This window comes from Sinocyclocheilus anshuiensis, unplaced genomic scaffold, assembly GCF_001515605.1.
Source record: "Sinocyclocheilus anshuiensis isolate Anshui unplaced genomic scaffold, SAMN03320099.WGS_v1.1 scaffold879, whole genome shotgun sequence".
NCBI classification, from domain to species: domain Eukaryota; kingdom Metazoa; phylum Chordata; class Actinopteri; order Cypriniformes; family Cyprinidae; genus Sinocyclocheilus; species Sinocyclocheilus anshuiensis.
The window spans coordinates 535,322-555,377 of record NW_015546063.1 but is presented as its reverse complement, the minus strand read 5'-3'; the positions used below and the strand labels follow the sequence as shown (position 1 = coordinate 555,377).

Sequence of the window (20,056 nt, the reverse complement as noted above, 5' to 3'; positions counted from 1 at the left end):
CATTGAAATAAAAGGTTTCCCCATGAAATACTCAGATTGTATTGTTGATTTAATAGGTCCAGCAAGGCATCTGAAACTATATTACATCAAAAAATATGTTTGCTTTTGAAAGATTGATGAAAATGATGCCACGTTACGAGTGATTTCACTGCTGTTATTACATACTGAAATTACGCTTGTGAAAATGGTATTCTTGTAAACAGCAGTTATCTTTTTTTATACATTATTTCTTAATGTTTTTCAGTGAATGTGAATAGCAACCATTTCATTGACGCAGCATGACGGATCTCAGGTGAGTCAACTTTTTTGATCTTTAACAGTTTCATTTCATACACGTTTACATGTATTAACACAAAAACAAAAGACCAGTTCACTTAGTATAATCCAATAAAATACTATGGACAGCACTTCTGCATATGTATAAAGACAATTAATATAATATCACAGTGTATTTCATATTAACCTATGTATAGCTCTTGCAAAACTTTGCTTATTTCATATTTTGAAACAAAACACTTAATACAAAAAAACAAAGTAAGCGGTCAAGAAACAAGAATGGAGAACATTGAAAGTAATATGCCTTCAACAATATAAATTTAAAACACAAAGTGCATTAAATACAATAAAATACTTAAAGTTAAATATTAGAAACAGTCTTAGTGCGGATTTTAGCAGTTGTTCGGTAACACTAGTTCCTTGTCTGGATACCAAAATATCTCTGTAAAATAGAGTCTGAGTGTGTTGTGATTTCCTCTGTGCTGCACAAAAAGTTCTGCACATGAATCTACTGTAGTCTCGTAGCAGTAGATCAGGTTGAATACTGGGTAAAAGACAGGGTCACAGTGCTTTGGTGATCTCAGAATGGAAGCATTGAGCTGAGATCAGCTACCACAAGGAGAAAATCTAGTCAAAAGAGTCCATCAGCAGTCTCATTCAAAGTCAGCGTCTGGCAGAATCTCTATCCATTAAGTCACACAGTGTCTTTCTACAAAGTCTGGGCAGAGAGATTATTCTGGCAGTGCTGCAGTAAAACAGTAACTTCTCAACTCAAGGCTGGTATCCAAGGTAGGGATCCTCTGAAAAATTATATGAACAGTAATTTTACACACAGGTCAGACATGAACTTACACTGTTTTTTATGGTGGTCACAATGACACAATTTTTTACCTGCAGCTGGGGGTCCTTGATAACATCCACTGCTGTCACATATACCAGGGGGTCCCATTTCTCCTTGCTGACCTGAAGCTCCTGGAATACCTAGAGGTCCTGCTTTACCATCCTCACCTTTGGAACCTGGTTCCCCTATTTTAGTTTCACCTGGAGGTCCTGGTGAAGTAGAAATAAATAGTGGTTCAATTAACACTTAACAAATCATTACAAGATATCATTTGGGTTTGTGTAAAAGAAAACGTATATAAAATAACAGGAATAATTTTCAGAAAAAAAATATATAGAAAAAATATATTTTTCAAATCCCTATTGTGCATAGTTTTTCATGTTTTAATCATAAATTCACTAAATTTGATTAGGGTTTTAATCAAAGACAAATAAAAACAATATGCCAGTGATGTAAAAAAAAAAAAAATTATTCAAGATATACACTACTGCTCAAAAGTTTGAGGTCAGTAAGATTTCTTTTTAAAGGAAAAATACTTTTATTCAGCACGGATGCATTAAATTGATCAAAAGTGACAGTAAAGACACTTTTGAAAAGAGTTCTGACCTATGAACTTTCTATTCATCACAGAATCCTGAAAAAAAGTGTATCACAGTTACATATTAGTTTTTGTTGTATTTTTTGATTAAATAAATGCAGCCTTGGTGAGCAGAAGAGACTCCTTTACTACTTTATTGTGTCTCTCAGGTAAATTTATCTTGTTTCAAACGAGTTTTTTTAGATATTTTATTTGAAAACAAGACAAAAATACTAATTAAAAATATATATTTGCAATGTTTTTGATACTTTTGATACAGAAACCTAAATTTGATAACATAAATAATGAAGACCCCTTTAAAAAATTACAAACACAGCTGTGGGATACACAAATATGTTTCAATACCTGCAAAACCTTTTATTCCTTGTTGTCCCACCACATTTGCTCCTGGAGAGCCTTTCTCACCAGCCACCCCTCTGCGTCCTATAAGTGAATCACAGAACTATTTACATAACGTAATACAGAATTTCAATAAAAACACTAATGTGTCTAATGGCAACCATCAGATGTGGGTGTTTGCCTAGCAGATTGCATCTCCAAAGAAATGAAAGTGTCAAGGCTTACCCTGCTCACCAGGGTACCCTGGTTTCCCAGACTCTCCTCTGCTTCCTTGTCGACCCTGAGGGCCTCGGGATCCAGGTGGCCCCCTTCCCCCTGGTATCCCAGGCTCTCCTGGTGGTGCTACTGGTTCCTGGATGGGCACTGGCTTTCGATTCATCTCGTTCAGAAAAGCATCCAACTTCAGGACTTCATCTAGGACAGTTTATTATAACTGATATGCCGTTACTCAGGCCAAGATTCCCATTAAAGATGCTTTTAAATTCTGCATTTACTGTGACTTAATTAAAATGGATGTGGTGAATATACAACTTACTGTGCACAAGTTTTTCGCAGGCCTGTGTAACAAGCTGGTAGATCATGGTAAGAGACTGTGGCTCACCCTAATAAACAGAAGGACTATTAAAACAAACAAAAAATCTATTTTAAGGTTTGCATATAGCAAAGATGTCATTTTGTAACCCACCTTCTCTCCTCTCTCACCCTTACTTCCAGAAAGACCCTATGAAAGAGAAAAAAAAATAATCTGGAACATCTACTTAACATTAGCCAATTTCTATCCAAATTTTTTCAAATATATCAAATGCTTTCTGGACATCTATCTTGGCTGGAATGTATGGATGAAAGACATAAAGAGTAATATAGCACAATTTTACTCACTGTGGGCCCTACAGAACCTAATAGCCCTCTCTCTCCCACTGGCCCTGGATGACCAGGCATACCCTGGAAACCCTACAAAGTATAGACACAGAAATGTAAAAAAGAGTACAGTGAAAGCATGTACAGTATGAGATACTCCTTGAATGCATACAAGTATGGCTGTCTTACTCTTGGTCCTGGGATTCCTGGGCTACCGATATTACCCTCCATTCCTCTGGTGCCCTGTGGGCAATTTATTGACAGAAAGATGAATGACAGACTGAACATTTCAAACACGAATAGGACAATAACTGCCTCAAACCACACAGAGACTTGCCTTAGGACCAGCCATGCCCTCTTCACCTTTTGGACCAGGAGGCCCTGGTAAACCCTATGAACACAAAGTGCAGAAAATGTGAGATATTCCAGAGGAAAAAAAACACTACTATGATCAGCTACAACCATGGCCTATAAGATGGATTTTGAAGCTCACCTGGCTCCCAGGCCTTCCAATATCTCCTTTTTCCCCTCTTGCTCCTGGTGGGCCCTTATGAAGACAAAGAAAGAGGGTTTAAATCTGTTCCAAATGCTAATATACATTACATCTTTTCTGTAGAACAAGTGTAGGCATACCACTTTGCCCATTACAGTTATTCCCCGAGGACCAGAGGGTCCAAGAGCGCCAAAGCCGCCCTCAGGGCCCGATTTACCAGGTGGACCCACCTCTCCCTGGAGAGATGCAGAAAAGGGACAGAAACAGAAACAAAAGTGACAGTAAAGACATTTTAAACATTCTTTTCATCAAAGAATCCTGAAACATGTATCATGGTTTCCACAAAAACATTAAGCAACATTACTTTTTTGAACATTAATAATAAAAATGAATGTTTCTTGAGCAGCAAATCAACATATTAGAAAGATTTCTCAAGGATCATGTGATACTGAAGACTGGAGTAATGGCTGTTGAAAATTCAGCTTTGCCATCACAGGAATAAATTATATTTTAAAATATATTCAAATTGAAAACAGTTACTTTTAAATTGTTTACATTTTTACATTTTAAAATGAGTGGTTAACAATGACTGTAGGTTCAAACCCAACTTTGCATGCAAGTTTCCTTACCTTTTGTCCCACCTCTCCTTTTTCTCCCTTCTCCCCACGAGGGCCAGGTCTCCCCTGAATACAAACATATCATTACACCAATAATTATCATAACACTGATTATTCCAACAACTACTAAAATGATTTCACAAGCTTCCTAATGTTTGTGTCAGTTTAAAAATGCAGCGCTGTAGTCTCACAGGTGGCCCAGTGTCTCCAGGTGCTCCAGGGACGTCGGTGGTGCAGGTGCATTCATAAGCAGGGGCAGGACAGCTCTCCTCATCTCTCTAGAGAACAGAGAGCGACACTTAAAATAAGACATCCTGCACTACATAATGTTATTCAGTGCCATCCATATTGATATGTTAACTCAACCTAGACTGATCATGTACCTGTGAGGGCAGATCACAGCAGTTGTCTTCTGATACCCAAGTAGTGTTGCACACAATCTCAAAGGACTGCAGCTGAAACTAGAGAAAAATACAATATGCATGGACTTAATATGTATACAGTATATACATTACTGTTCACAGTATGTTTCTGGTCATGAAGTGAGACTCACAGCCGCAGATCCACTGTGAGGTCCACGTGTCCTCACTAGTTTGCCCAACATCTCAAAACCATCAGTGGGCAAAGTTCCCAGGGGGCGTGCGGGCCTCTCGCCAACCCGCTGGCAGTCTACAGACAGAGATATACTCACCTGACTGACGGACAAATGGATCTGCCAATCAGTTAAAGAGATGAGAAGAATCAGTGGCAGTTTAAATGTCGTATTTCTTTTCTTCCCTCACTCAAAGTACTCAACTGATTCTTTGCTAAGCCCTGTTGTAAAACATTACTGACCAATCCTTTCCTCGAAACTGTTGCTAGAGGATCTGTGTGTTTGGACAGTTTTTAAACAATTATATGGATATTCTCCAAAATACACTGAAAAAAAATCTATCAAATATATAAATAAATGTAAACTTTCAAATTAGGGTTTTCTCTTTTTAGTTGATGTTGAGAAGTGTTTGCCTACATTATGATTTCAAGTTACATTTTTAAAGTGAAATGGCTGATGGTACAAATAATAACCATCATTGTTGAAAATCTCCAGTTCATTCCTATGGGACATTCTGTAAAGCTTGTCTGACTGATCGACAGTAACCAAAAAAACTTTCACACAAACCTTATGAAAGCTGCCATAGAAAACTGAGTGGACTTGTGGCTGGTCAAAGGTCAGTTCTTGTATCTCTCCTCTGTAGTCCAGACTGAAATACAGCAGAACCTTCTTCTCAGCTAAATGACAGAACAGAGAATAAGGATCTAATGAACTTGGGATTTACAATTCAATAGCCCTGCTACTGAATTGGAGCCATTCTAGAATTTTATCTACAGAAATGTCCAGGCACTCACGGTCCAGCACCACCCCCATCTTGGGCTGGAAGTCATTGTCCGTGAGCTGCCAGAGGGCGAAGGGCTCCCTGGGTGAATCCTGCAAGAGCCTGAAGGCCATGCTGATGGTGTGTTCTGGAGAAAAGCCAGCCGGGTGGATGAAGCTGAGACAGACAGCGTGTGAGCACTGAATGAAGGGTGTAACTGAGCTGTTTAATAATATGTGCATGTATGTGTTTTGTGTTTCTCACCTTGTGCTCTGGGTCAGCTGTACGTCTCTGTAGAGGGTGTAACTGGGTAAGGTGCTGAAGATGAAAGGTTCAGCTGCCACACCCTCGATAGTAGAGTGAGCTCTCGGAGTTAGACCGAATGCTTCCATCATGTCGAAGCCTAGAAAACACACACACAAATTCATGTTTTTTTTACATGGTACAGAGCTCAAAATAACTATTATATATATTTTTAATACATTTATAATATTAAATTATAAATGTATTAAAATAAGAAATAAAAAATATATAAATGGAAATATATCATCAAACATTTAATTCTTCAATATATAATTTTTTTGTGTGTGTGTTGGGCACCAGTGAAATTATGAAGTATTGGCCTGACTGGGCAAACAGAACAATTCTTGCTGTTGAGCCCTGCAGTGGCACAATGTTGCTCTCTTAGAAAAGTAGTAGGCTATAATCTTGGTTGTTACTCTGCAAAACTTTGCTCAAAAGTAGAGCATGCCAATGTCTGATACAATGTCTGACATATGCCAAGGTCGTTGATTTGATTCCCAGGGAATGCATGAATTGAACATATGTACACCTAAAATTCCATTTAAGTAATTTTAGATAAAACATCTGCCAAATGCATAAGTGTAAAATATAAATATGACCATACCTTTAACCACATGATTTCTGATTGTTGTCTCAGGACACACTGAGAAGGAAAGAAAGTCACCATGTTATCTTTGAAGAAAGCTGTTTTTACCACAAGCAGCGTAAAGGCCTGTTCACACCAGAAGTGAAGTAGAAAAGCAAAGTGAATTGCTTTCAGTTCATTTATGTTTACATTGCTGAATGAAGAATCGATCCACTCACCAAACAGCTTTGTTCTGTTGTCAAATTAATTTATTTGCTATGAATAGATGAAAAAAGTGCGCATTGTTTCAACATCTTGGTCACGCTGAATATTCATGGAAATATTTGTGTTTGGTGTGAACAGGCCTTAACTGTTGCAACTCTTACCTTCTCTTTGTATGGGATGCAGTTGAGGAGGAACCTGAATTCTCACTGGAGCGGTTGCTTTATGAGAGAATTACATGCTATTACAATTGAGCAAAACATAACATCAGATATTTTTTAGGCTGAAGTATGTCTCCAACAGGATTCTGACCTGTAGGGTGAAGGATAGTGACCGCAGTGCCCTCTACTGTTCCCAGATGGGAGTGCACACTGATGCGGTAGACAGTTTCAGGCTGCAGCTCAGAGAAACAGTGGCTGCTGCTAGCAGCATCTACTTTGTCTTCCTTAGTCTGTTTATCTGAGCACAAACATAGAGAGAGAAAGACAGACAGACAGAGAGAGAGAAATAAATTACCCAAAACAAACTGCCTGTTCAGAACTTTTTCCAAAAAACAGTTAATGATGCTTTATTTCAGAGCTGGTACCTCTGAGAGCCTGGATGACAATGCGATAACCACTGACAGCTGGTACGGGCCTCCAGGACACACATATACTGGAGTGGTCAGACCGCACCACACTCACACTGCTCACCCGCAGGCTAGCTGGTTGTGCAGAGAGGAGATTAAATACAAGACACAGTCTGGAAGTGCAGTGTCAAGTGGAAAGTATATACTTGGTCAGCACACACTAGAGATACTGTATTGATGTGTGTGTGTGAGACTCACTGGTCTTCCCCTGTGCTGAGGCGCTGCCACCCTCTCTGTTGCGGTACTCAGCAGTCACCAGCACACTGTAACGAGTGTCAGGCAGCAGATTCTGCAGCAGGACGCGCCTCTCGCTGCCTGGCAATGACACCTATTTAACCAACATGACAACATTACACCTCACCTCATTTAAAAAACACAACAAACATATTAAGCAATAGTGAGATGCTCCAGGGCTATTATAGTTTTGAATTTAGTTTTTATTTCTATTTTCATTTTCAATTTATCCGTTAGTTCAGTTTTCTTTTCTTTTTTTGTCATTTTCTATTTTAAAATGTAATTTATTCCTCTGATGCAAAGCTGAATTTTCAGCAGTCTTCAGTGGAAAAAAATATAGGATGATTTGGTGCTCAAGAAACATTTCTTATTATCAATGTTGAAAACAGTTGTGCTGTCTAATATTTTTGTGAAAACTGTGATACATTTTATTCAGGATTCTTTGATTAATAGAAAGTTCAAAAGAACAGCATTTGTTTGAAATATAAATATAAATATTACTATATCCTTACTGCCACTTTTGATCAGTTTAATGCATCCTTTTTCTTTTCTTTTTTTTTTTTAAATCTTAACACTTTTGAATGGTGTGATATCATATGGTGTGATATCAATATTATAATATAATAATAAATTAATATATAACAGTGTTACATTTCTCAGGGCCATCTAGTGTTATCACTATCAAGATTGAGTAATCAACTTGATTTTGAGGTCATTGTTATTTTATTAATTTGAGAGTCACTGAATTGTTTTGTAATTTAAATGTTTTTTTCCAGTTATGTTTTTATTTCAGTTATCATATGTTTTCATTTATTTGGTAAGAAATAGATCTTTACGTTGTCTGAAGAAATACGACTGGTGTTTGCCCATTCATAAGTCAACGCCACAATCTTCAGGTGTTGTGGGTGGTTGTCAAGCTATTGCAGTGCGGTTGCTAAAGTGGCCTGAGTGGTTTTAAATGCCTTTTTTCTAAATGGTTCTGGGTGGTTGCCATAATAGCCCAAGTAGGCTACCCAAGTCTCTATGGTCCCTAAAAATGGAATCTATAGGGCACATAGATGGAGATAAGACAATTCAAATACACACAGGCAATACAAAATAAGAGGTTTCACTCTTCTAAAAGCACTCACTGTGTTTTCCCTCACATCCCCATTAAGTGGAGTGTATGACACACGGTACTGCAGCACATGGGCGTTGGGGTGAACCCAGGTGACCAGCATACTGACTGCTGTCTCCTCTGAAATGGATAAACTGCTCGGACCGCCTCCAGATACTAAAGCAGTACAAAAAATGCAACACAGTTATTCACGTGTTGTAATCAAAGGTATCACGTGCGTATATAAGTGCATATACTCACAGGTGCTGTATCGTATGGCCACAGCCTCACTCTGAGCACCATCGGCATATAATGCAGAGAGTGAAATCTGATATTCCTTATCTTCTTCAACCTCTTCCAAGATTGCCCCCTCACTCTCCCCATCTACTGTCAACTGCAATATGTCCATGAATTACCACTTATTATTACCTTATTATACAGGCTAAAGCACACATTTATGTAGCTATTTCAATCAGTATTGACTGCACAGACATAACACAGGAAGTGAAAGAGTTGGATCTAACCTGTCTGAGGTCTCCTTCACTGAGAGAGATCCATTTGATGAGATAGGAGACCACGTCATCTGCTGCAGCTTCCCATCGCACTGTTAAGTCACTGCCAGAGAAGTTAGTGACTCTCAGATCTGAGGGAGCTGGGACCCTTACTAGAAGATCAAAGAGCATATCAACAACATCTTCCAAATTGGAGTAACAAAATAAAACATGTGTGTAACTTACAGGTAGTGACATTGGCTGTGATAGGAGTGGACAGGCCCTTTTCGTAGAGAGACTGCACTGACACCAGATACCTAGAGAGGGAAGACAGATTCTGCAGCAACACTGTGTTCACACCTTTGACCTCCACCTGAGAAACAGAGAGAATAAATGAGACATACAATACTGCTCAAAGGTTTGGAGTTAAGTTTTTTTTAATGGATTTGAAAGAAGTCTCTTATTCTCACCAAGGCTGCATTTATCTGATCGAAAATTGCAGTAATATTGTGAAATTGTATTACAATTTAAAAACAACTGTTTTCTATTTGAATCTATTTTAAAATTTAATTTATTCCTGTGACGCAAAGCTGAATTTTCAGCAGCCATTACTCCAGTCTTGTAACATGATCCTTCAGAAATCATTCAAATACGCTGATTTGGTGCATTTATTATTATCATCAATGTTCAAAACAGTTGTGCTGCTTAATATTTTTGTGGAAACTGTGATACTTTTTTTTTCCAGAATTCTTTGATGAATAGGACATTCAAAAGATTAGCATTTATTTGAAATGGAAATGTTTGAAACATTATTAAAGTCTTTACCATCACTTTTGATCAATTTAATGAGTCATTGCCAGTGCTTGAAGTGGGAAAAAAGAAGTGCCGGTACAGTACCGGCAACATGTCAGAAGTGCCAGTACGCAAAAGACTAAAATATTGAAGTGCCGGTACTGCGTACCGGTGCGTACCGGCCCACTTCAAGCACTGGTCATTGCTAAATAAAAGTATTTATTTCTCAAGTCTTTGAACAGTAGTGTAACAATCTGTACAAGTATTACTAAAATGTGACAAGAAAGAAGACTCAAAGAGGTTTCGGTGGAACATCAAAAACCTAACAAGTGACTTCTGGGATCTGCTGGGATTTTGACACTATTGGTCCAAGTATTCTGACTATTTTGAATAGTAGTCTCTCATCTGGTGTTGTTCCCGTTAGTTTTAAGAATGCTGTTATTCAGCCCCTCCTTAAAAAAAATGGTGTTCTCTGTACAGCACTTTGGTTCCAGTCGTGGTGTTGAAAGTGCTTTATAAATACAGTTTGAGTTGAGTTGAGTTGAGTTGCTCACCTGCTTGACGTCACTGCCGTGATTGGTGCTGTAGATGATGCGGTGTGCAGGAACATCTACAGCTCCAGGGACCCACGTGATCTTCAGAGTGCTGTGACTGACCATGGGAAACTGCAAACTGAGAGGAGATGGCAATGGGACTGAAAAAAACAGACAGACGAGTGAAAGAACAGAGGGAATGAGCAAAAAACTTAGAGAAAGAGGTCTGCATGGGACTCAGTTTGATTTGGTGTGGCAAGAAACTCAACTTCTGAGTTAGAGGGTGTATGACAGGGTCAAGAGCTGAGCATGGGAGTTTGAAAAGTAAAAAATGCTATTTTGTTATTACTGCATTATGAATCAGTTCCAGTTCATTTCAATTAATTGCTTCAAAATGATTCAGTGATTCTTTTATGTCAGTCACAAAAGGGTTCACAAAAGTCCTTCTTTCAAAAGAGCTGCAGCATTTGTGTCCAGAGCAGAAACAGTTGGTGTAGACATTTTACCACCACATACTGGCTGACAGTTTCCATTCAAGTTTCATGTTATTTTTATCTTTGAGGAACAAAAAGGAAGATCATGGGTTCAGTTATCAGTACCGTCAGGAAATGTCGGTGCGGGAAGTGAATGAACAGCGCTCTCTTGCACCCACAATACTCCCAATTGCTCCCTGGGTACTGCAGCAAAAAATGGCTGCCCACTGCGCCAGGTGTGTGTTCATGGTGTGTGTGTGTGTGTGTGTGTATTCATTCACTACTCACTGCTGTATGTGTGTGCACTTGGATTGGTAAAATGCAGAGCGAAATTCCAAGTATGGGTGACCACTTGGTCACACATGTCACTTTAGGTTATTTTAAACATGAGAAGCAGCCATCTGTTTTTCTAATCTAATTTATGGTGCTTAATGACAGAAATGAAGTCTATCTGCAGTTAGGATTAAGACATTATTAAAGGTATAGTTCTCCCAAAAATGAAAATTGTCAACATTTACTCACCATGATGTCATTGCAAACTTGCATTACTTTTTTTCTTTTGCAGAACACAAAAGAAGCTATTATGAAAAATTTTGTTAGTCAAACAGATTTGCTGCCTATTGGCTTCAACAGTATAGACAAAAAACAGAATAGCTTATTTTACATTCCAGAGAATAAAGTCATACAGATGTGGAACGACATGAGGGTGAGTACATTTTTTCAAAGAGCAGAATTTTTAAATTTTGTGAGAACTATCCCTTTAACAAGATTTGTCAAACCTATCCAGGACCTGGATAAAAGTGTGTGTGAGCTTGATGGGAAAATGAGTCTCGCACAGACCTCTGTATAGAGTGTGATCTGTTTTTATGAAAGTGCTGATAATGAATCTGTATTTACAGGTGGTGCCGATGGCTGTGATTGGGTCACTGGGATCCTCATCATACAGAGCATAAAGTGTGACTGAATAATCTGTGGATGGCATCAGATCCACCAACTCCACATCCGTCTGAGCAGGTCCAAACTTAACCTGGAACAAAAGACAAGAGCATAGGAACGGCATCACACCATTGTAACATAATTAGAAACACCGAGCCACATGGTGAGATGCCACATGATCCCAGACTCACCTCTTTGGCATCATCAGGCTCTCCATCATTGAGTGCTGAATATAAGGCCATGTACTGTGTGGCTCCTGCGGCCGGCTGCCAGCGCACCCGCAGACTGTTAGGGGAGGAAGCGGTGACCTCTAGAGCCTCAGGTATCGCCAATGGTACTTTAATGAGGAGAACATTTATTATGATATGCAGTGGGGTCTAAACCTCTGAGACCAAATTACATTATCATAATTTATGAGAGTTTTATCCAAACCAACTTACAAAAAAACAATTCTAGTTTTTTTTAGACAACTAGATTATGAGGTCAGCTAGAGAAGAGAAGAAAAGCAAGCTAAAGAGGAGAACTCCACAAGTTTGTGAGAAATCTGATGATCAAGTTCTCCAGAATGATTTGAGAATAATAAGAACATATTAAGCTTCAATGGAAGAACATCTGATTGAATGTACAAAGAGTCACATGATCAGTGTCATAAATGTGCTTATTTGATTAGTGACCTAGAAATAGTGCAGAATCTGAAATATTTCTTATTCATTTTTGTCATAATATTTGTTTTCCAGTTGCAAAATCCTAAAACTTTCTGCTTCCAAGTTTTGAATCCCAGATTTTCAGTGTGGTCTTGGGCTTTTTATCTATAGATCAGGAAATGTTATGAATGAGCATTTTGAGTGCTGAAACTCACATGTGGTGAAGGTGCCTCTCAAAGCAGAGCCCACATTGTTCTCATAGACAGGAAAGATGGACAGGTGGTATTGTGTCTGTGAAGACAGTCCTGTCAGCAGAGCTGTGGAGTCAGTTCCATTCACCACCACCTGAGATAAGTCAAAAACATGCTTCTAAATCACACAAAATAGTCTTCTGAATGCAATATTAATTACAGCATAGAAAACGTCCAGTAGGTGGAATGTTTCATCAGTTCCTGGTGCTCAAAAGTAAACCACAGCGATATGATACAAGCAATTCCAGCTTTTAGCATCTTTACAGGATACCAGTCTCCAGCGTGTACTAATGGCTGGGAGATACCAACTTTTAGGCAGCATACAGTACTTCCCTACTATATAGGAGGTGAAAACAGTATGTGAAAAGAGTATGTCCCAACTCACAGTTTGCATAAAACAGTTGGAAAAAATCCCCGGATGACCTATTATTTCTGGTGAGATTCTAAAGTGTGCATCCAGTGGACACTTACTATCCCACGAGGCCCCGGGAGAGAAGTTGTGAATGGGAGTGAAGTGATGCAACTGTAGTAAATTATGTAGTACATTAATTAAAACTGACACATTCCTGCTATATAACAAACTTTTTTAACGGTCACAATGTATACTTATTCAAATGAAGTACTTAGAGAGTATGCGATTTCAGACGCAGCCTTAGTCTAACAGACTAACTTCTTATTGTTTGGAGGAGGGTCTCTTTGACGCCTGTCTCACCTCTTTCAGACTCTGTCCTTCAGCGGTGTGGTACACCACTCTGTATTGCTGAGGTCTTTTGCTGGGGACGGTCCAATGCAGGCGCACCTCTCTTGAGCCTAGTCCTACATACTGCAGATCAGTTGGGCTGGGATAGGACAGAACTGGGTCCTGAGTGGGACGCTCTATTCCTTCTCGCAAAAGACACATACCGTTTTGTTTTAATGGGGGTATGTGGTAGAAACCTGTCAGATCAATATAATGAAGGCTAATGTGTGTGTGATTGACCTACTCTTCGCTTTAATGCGGTCTTCAATCTTGCCACAGAGGATGCGTGCTAGTCTTCCCACCAGTTTACTGAGCAGAGGAAAATCATTCACATTATACACATTTAGCTCCAGCGGTTCAGACGCCACCTGCCTCAACTCTGCCTCATCTGCATTTTTCACACCTGGACATGAGTGGGAAAGAAAGAAAGAAAGAAAACTTTATATGTTAATATACACATAACTATAGGTCATTTCAGTATGCACTAACATATACAGTATTTACACTACCATTCAAAAGATTGGGACCAGTAAGATTTTTTTTAAAGTAACAACACTTGTATTCAGCAAACATGCATAAAATTGTTAAAAACAAAAGTGACAAAGTGATGATGTTACATAAGATTTATATTTCAAATAAATGCTGTTCTTTTGAACTTTATATTCAACGTGAATGTGAAATGAAGGCCAAGTATGGTAACCCATAATCAGAATTTGTCCTCTGCATTTAAACGACCAAGTTAATGCACTCACAAGAAATGTTTCTTGACCACAAAATCAGCATACTAAAATAATTTCTGAAGGATCATGTGAAACTGAAGACTGGAGTAATGATGCTGAAAATTCAGCTTTGCCATCACAGGAATAAATTACATTTTAAAATATATTCAAATAAAAAAATCAGTTATTGTAAATTATAATAACATTTCACTATATTACTGTTTTGATTATATTTTTGATCCAAGAAATGCAGCCTTGGTGAGCAAAAGAGACTTTTCAAAAACATAAAAGATTTTACTGACTAAACTTTTGAACTGTTGCGTATTCATTAGCAAACAGCATTCATCTTCACAAAGCATCTCTGAAATTCATTACACTTAATGTGTAATTTGCTAAAAGAGGCTCTCACCTATAGCAATGATCTCTATGCCGGAATTCTTCAGCCTGTTGGCTGCAGCAATAGCATCATCCTGAGATTTCCCATCAGTCAGCAGCAGCAGGAACTGTGGGGTGTTGGGTCGTGCCCCCACCTCCTTCTTCAGATTGTTCTCAAGAGCATGTATGAGAGCCTGACCTGAAATAATGACATTATAATGTTAAAAATGAACAGGGAAGATGTTCAAATTTGCAGAAAAACTCTCGTATTGGTTTCATATAGGATTAAGTCAATAGGATTCAGATTATTAGGTAACAAAAAACAATAAGCCAGAAGATGCTGTGCATTTAGTAACTTTACAGTGAACAAGATGTGTTTGATGTATATAATGCAAATCAGACTGCCTAAAACCCTCTTTACCGTGGTAAAAAAAAATAATTGCTTATAAATGGTGACAACAACAATATTATAAAAAAAACATAAATGTTCAATAGATATTAAAGGATGCATGACATTGGTTATACTGGTTCTATCCTGTAAATGTAGCTTGTTAATGTTATCAGTATCAGTCCAATAACTAAAATATGAAGGTATATTTACAGGTAAATGCTTATCTTTAAGGTTGCCTAGCAATGTACATTATTCGACAATATGCATTCACAGGGATGCATTTATCTGCATTGTCCAACAACTCTGAATATGGCTCATCCAATCAGAAATTAAGACTCTGAACCTTCCTTTTTAGAATATTTATTAATCCCAGGTTGTTAAGAAATATACTGGGCGTAATATCTACAGTTACCTGTGAAAGTGTTGCCTCCCTTGTATCTGAAGTTCCTGATGGCCTCCAGGAGCGGCTCTCTAGAAGTGAAGTTATTAAGATGCCACTCTGTACGTGGATCTCCACTGTACTGAGATAATGCTGAAATGACAACAAATTAATACTTTTAACCGGCAAGGATGCATTAAATTGATCAAAAGTGACAGTAAAGACATTTATAATGTTACAAAATATTTATATTCCAAATAAATGCTGATCCTTTATTTTGAACTTTCTATATATCAAAGAATCCTGAAAAAATGTATGACAGTTTCCACAAAAATATTAAGCGGCACAACTGTTTTCAACATTGATAATAATTAGAAATGTTACTTAAACAGCAAATCAGCGTATTAGAATGATTTCTGAAGGATCATGTGACACATTTTAAACTATAGTTAAATAAAAAAACTGTTATTTTCAACTCTAATAACATTTCTTACAGATGCCAAACTGAATGGTAATGTATAAACGTAAATATTTAAGTAAAGTTTAAATGTGGACACTGAAATGCACAGCTTTGAAACTGCAATGCATATACAATGTATATAGATGATATGAAATAACATCTCACCTATTTGCACACCCTGTGGTCCAATGTGAAAGGGGACAGCCAGGCCCTCCAGGAAGTCACGCACTTTTCTGAAGTTTGTGCGGCCGATGCTCCAGGATCCATCTACCAAAAGGACCAGATCAGCCTGAGCTCCAGCACTGCATTCAAACGGCTTTCGTGTGGAAACAGCTTAAGACACATGGGCAAGAGTCAACACACCGCTGTTTTAATAAAGGGTAACATCAAGCGTTAAGCAGTGGAACTTAAACTGAGTGTGAGAATGTCTTTTAATGTCTCTTAGACTGTGCATGTTTGTAGTTATATTTTGCTGTGAGGGGTATTCACGGGTATTTTCACACCTGAAAACATTTTGCAATCCTCTCTGCTCGTATATAAAACAATTTTTGCAATGATTTGCAAGATCCTATTTGTCAATACATATACTGTTCCTCAATGGTGCATTCCCATCTATGTGTGTGTTTCTTTTACAGATGGGAGGAAGGAGGGAACAAATTTCAGTCCTGAGGGCACACAAGAGGCCCTGATAACAACCTACACAGTGTCATTAACTCTGTTTTGTCCCTAATTCTGTTATTAGCCCTCACTACACAGACACAGGAAACATCAACACGTCTCATTAACTCTGTTAAACACTGACCCTAACACAGTCAATGTGCATTTTACATTTATATTTGCATATGCGGTCAATAACAATGAGCACGGATTGATTTTTCATTAACTGTTTGACCATCTGATTGATTTAATTAATCTGAAATGTGAGTGGCATTACCTGTGACAGTTTGGGTTGAGGTGGGTTTTCTCGGTTTGTTGGTGATGGTGACCTCTTCTCTCACCGACTTCCCTCCATTTCCTTCTTGATCATTTTTATCCTCGGTCTTGGATCGATTCTTGTCTTTCTTCTTTTTCTTTTCTTTGGTGTTTCTGTCAACTTCTGGCTCAAGCTCAGGTACAGCAGGAGACTCTATAGGAGTAGAAAGACATTATGAGTTAAAGATAAATAGCTAAATATACTGCAGCTAAAAAAAAATCCAAAAAAAAAAAACTGTTATATGATATCAAAAGCTTAAATAAAATGTATGTTAATTTGGTTACTGTTTACCGTACTGTTACGGTTTCTGAAGAATATTTGAAATTTTTGACTGAAAAAATCACTGACAGTTAGATGAGTAACAATAGCGAGTGATGGTGTCTGTAGTATTCCTACACTCCATCTCATTCTAAATGCACACTCAGCACAGGTGGGCAGCTTCCCCTCCTTGTCCAGTCCCCTGTCCCATTACAGCTGCATTAATTACAGGCATTTGGGGGATGAATGGACTCTTATTAATAGGTTAGATAGTAGAGCTGGCGCCAGTTCAACCATCTGTAGCTCCACCAGTAAAACGCTGATAATGACAGAGAGACTACGGGACGGAAGGTCAGCACAGAGTTCCTCTGCTTTGTACACCCAGTTGGGCAGGAACTATAAAAGTATGTTTGGTTTGTCACTAAGAAATGTTATGCTGTTAATACTTCATTTTAGTAACACTGTTTCACACATGGAGCTTGGAGCCAAAACTGCAACAGCAGGTGTACACCGAGCTTTCACACTAAAAATACTTTAATGCAATCAATTATTATTAACATAAATCATAAATCTAAAAATACTGAAAATGTATTACCTATAAAATATCAACATCAACACATATTTAATGTGATAATCTCTAGAATTATGCCTAGAACACAATATTAAGAAATATACACTACTGTTCAAACGTTTTTGGTCTGTAAGATTTGTTTTTGAAGGAAGTCTCTTATACTCACCAAGGCTGCATTTATTATTAATAACGTAGAAAAAACAGTAATATTGCAAAATGTAATTATATTTAAAATAACTGTTTTCCATTTTAATATATTTTAAATTGTAATTTATTCCGGTGCGGACATGCTGATTTTTTTCAGACATTACATTCTAATATGCTGATTTTCTGCTCAAGAAACATTTTTATTATTATCAATGTTGAAAACAGTTGTGATGCTTAATATTTTTGTGGAAACAGTGATACGGAAGCTCCTGTCGCCAAGTCAAATTCCTTGTGTGTGTAAACATACTTGGTAATAAAGCTCCCTCTGATTCAGATTCTGACTTTATTTTTTGGGATTCTTTGACAACATTTATCTGAATTTGTTTTCAACAATGTTTGTCTTTACTGTTACTTTTGAGCAATGCAATGAATCCTTGTAGAATACAAATATTTATTCATTTAAAAATATATATTTATTACTGACCCCAAACTTTTGAACAGCAGTATATAAAACATTAAAAGCCTATTTCCCAAAAGATTGTGTTGACATTGACAAATACATACATAGTTCTATCCCGACAAATCTCAGAAGATTTTAGCATTGTAATGGATATGACAATGTTAATGTGTTTGGTCTTGGCGGAATAGATCTGCTACGCTGCTGCTGCTGTTGGTTATTGCTTTTGTTATAGATTATTGCTGCTGCTGCTGCAAAGCAAGTACAGGAACTTGCTACTGCCAATACATACCCCGATACAGTGCTGTGAGTATTTAAGATATACTGCTGCTGCACAAGTAGCATACTGTATATAATAACTCGTAGCAGATCTATGCAGGTGGAGCTGGGGAAGGTGAAGGGTGGAGGGAAATGCTCTAGTGAAAGCTAACCAGCCATTTAAATGTAAAGCAGTAAGCTCATTGGCTGCGTATGCAACATGAACCAATCAGCTTGTGCCAAATAGTTTAACGCTGTGAATATCATCAGTTTGCTTTAACAACCCATCAGCCTGCGCCATCTAGACTTTCAGGACAGAACTTTTTAACTCAGGACAGGCATTTAACTCCTAGGAAACTGGCAGACAATGTTTGCAGATCCTCTACCTGTAGTCGCTGGTTCTCGGTAGAGCACAGTGGGAAAGGCCGCTAGAGCCTCAGTCACGTCATCCACCTCTCCAGATCCAGAACCAATGGAGTGAGTTTTTTTCTTCTGCTCTCTGTTCCCACTACGGATCAGCTCTTCCTCACGCAACCCATCGACTGAGAGGAAATGATGAACAGGGAAAGAGTGTGTGTAAACTATTTTTGCTGATTTATTTAGTAAACTATTAGGTAAATCCTATAATATAAAACAAGTGTTTAAGCCCCATTTTATTAACACCTTTCTGACATATAAGCAGATCCACATGGAAAAACTGAGTTATTGCTTAGGCTTTTATGAGGGAACAATGGAATAATCCCCCTCAGACAAGCAAGCATGGCCCTCTAGCCAAACCACACGACTGGCCTGTCCAGACCTGCACGGGGCGACACAGTAACCTACTCTTCCAACCTTTCATCCCAACATATCACAGATGTTTGGCATAGTCTGCATCTTTTGACAATGACAACACCAGACTATTATGGAATAAAATCTGATCTCCTATAACGAAATACTTTTATCACTGGTATTTACATTCTTATTTTAGCACAGATACAGCTGGAGTGAAATCTGAATGCTAAGTCAGGTATTTCATCATTTCATATCAGGTTTCTTTCAGGGAGGTCATTTTGGTGGGACATTAATGTGTTTTAAAGGGAATTCCAAAAGTGTTTTGTGCCTGTAAAGACACAAGCATCAGTCCCAGGCTGTAATCCAGCAGGAATCCACCATTCCACACTGTCAATTACAGACAGTTCCCTTTTGAACACTGTGTGTGTGTGTGTGTGTGTGTGTGTGTGTGTGTAATGTGTTAAAAGGGATTGTTTCTGTACTTTGGAACTTTGTGCTGAAAGCTTATGACCGCTGGGAACTTCGACGTACAGATTTCTGCTTCTTGTGCACAAAAAGCACTTTGGGAAGATCCCCCACCTCCAACAACAAATCAGAAGGGAAACCTCTAATCTGAATTTAACTTTAAGGCATACTGTAACTTACACCACCGAACAGCACCCTAGGACAATTCTAACCACATTCACAACCACATAGCAACATCCTCTAATCCTCCACTCTTACCAGTGAAGCGTCTTTTTGCAATGAGCTTCTCCTGTGTCCCATTGAGCACCATAACTTGGAGGAGATACTCCTGTCTGGGGTCCAGGCCTGCCACTGTTGCACGGCCGCGTATGGTTGTGAGCATCAGCTCTGGCTGAGGAACCTCTGGAAAAGAGCAAGAAAGGGTGATTCAGATTTAAAGGGGTCATATGATGTTGCTAAAAAGAACATTACTTGGTGTATTTGGTGTAATGAAATGTGTTTATGCGGTTTAAGGTTCAAAAAACACATTATTTTCCACATACTGTACA

General features: G+C 38.3%; 1 protein-coding gene across 2 annotated transcripts in view; it reads right to left on the bottom strand.

The window, feature by feature from the left end:
• Positions 1 to 543: 543 nt before the first annotated feature.
• Positions 544 to 20,056, bottom strand: part of LOC107699598 (collagen alpha-1(XX) chain-like) — a 26,873-nt gene continuing 7,360 nt past the window's right edge. Inside the window, exons 4-42 of one of the 2 annotated variants that reach the window (XM_016500905.1) lie at positions 19,767 to 19,910; positions 18,656 to 18,811; positions 16,540 to 16,731; positions 15,771 to 15,938; positions 15,179 to 15,298; positions 14,410 to 14,574; positions 13,526 to 13,684; positions 13,255 to 13,424; positions 12,507 to 12,636; positions 11,839 to 11,984; positions 11,609 to 11,738; positions 10,260 to 10,399; positions 9,160 to 9,286; positions 8,947 to 9,086; positions 8,684 to 8,816; positions 8,457 to 8,599; positions 7,291 to 7,420; positions 7,051 to 7,167; positions 6,777 to 6,923; positions 6,629 to 6,685; positions 6,282 to 6,320; positions 5,639 to 5,777; positions 5,409 to 5,551; positions 5,182 to 5,291; positions 4,576 to 4,734; positions 4,406 to 4,483; positions 4,214 to 4,300; positions 4,035 to 4,088; positions 3,546 to 3,641; positions 3,406 to 3,459; positions 3,250 to 3,303; positions 3,102 to 3,155; positions 2,934 to 3,005; positions 2,740 to 2,775; positions 2,590 to 2,656; positions 2,280 to 2,468; positions 2,061 to 2,138; positions 1,168 to 1,326; positions 544 to 1,076 (exon numbers count right to left, since the gene is read on the bottom strand). In XM_016500905.1, coding sequence (XP_016356391.1) covers positions 1,048 to 1,076; positions 1,168 to 1,326; positions 2,061 to 2,138; positions 2,280 to 2,468; positions 2,590 to 2,656; positions 2,740 to 2,775; positions 2,934 to 3,005; positions 3,102 to 3,155; positions 3,250 to 3,303; positions 3,406 to 3,459; positions 3,546 to 3,641; positions 4,035 to 4,088; positions 4,214 to 4,300; positions 4,406 to 4,483; positions 4,576 to 4,734; positions 5,182 to 5,291; positions 5,409 to 5,551; positions 5,639 to 5,777; positions 6,282 to 6,320; positions 6,629 to 6,685; positions 6,777 to 6,923; positions 7,051 to 7,167; positions 7,291 to 7,420; positions 8,457 to 8,599; positions 8,684 to 8,816; positions 8,947 to 9,086; positions 9,160 to 9,286; positions 10,260 to 10,399; positions 11,609 to 11,738; positions 11,839 to 11,984; positions 12,507 to 12,636; positions 13,255 to 13,424; positions 13,526 to 13,684; positions 14,410 to 14,574; positions 15,179 to 15,298; positions 15,771 to 15,938; positions 16,540 to 16,731; positions 18,656 to 18,811; positions 19,767 to 19,910 — 4,511 coding nt within the window. In that variant the 3' untranslated portion in view covers positions 544 to 1,047. The remainder of the gene's footprint in view (positions 1,077 to 1,167; positions 1,327 to 2,060; positions 2,139 to 2,279; positions 2,469 to 2,589; positions 2,657 to 2,739; positions 2,776 to 2,933; positions 3,006 to 3,101; positions 3,156 to 3,249; positions 3,304 to 3,405; positions 3,460 to 3,545; positions 3,642 to 4,034; positions 4,089 to 4,213; positions 4,301 to 4,405; positions 4,484 to 4,575; positions 4,735 to 5,181; positions 5,292 to 5,408; positions 5,552 to 5,638; positions 5,778 to 6,281; positions 6,321 to 6,628; positions 6,686 to 6,776; positions 6,924 to 7,050; positions 7,168 to 7,290; positions 7,421 to 8,456; positions 8,600 to 8,683; positions 8,817 to 8,946; positions 9,087 to 9,159; positions 9,287 to 10,259; positions 10,400 to 11,608; positions 11,739 to 11,838; positions 11,985 to 12,506; positions 12,637 to 13,254; positions 13,425 to 13,525; positions 13,685 to 14,409; positions 14,575 to 15,178; positions 15,299 to 15,770; positions 15,939 to 16,539; positions 16,732 to 18,655; positions 18,812 to 19,766; positions 19,911 to 20,056) is intronic. The other variant, XM_016500906.1, reaches the window with a different exon arrangement.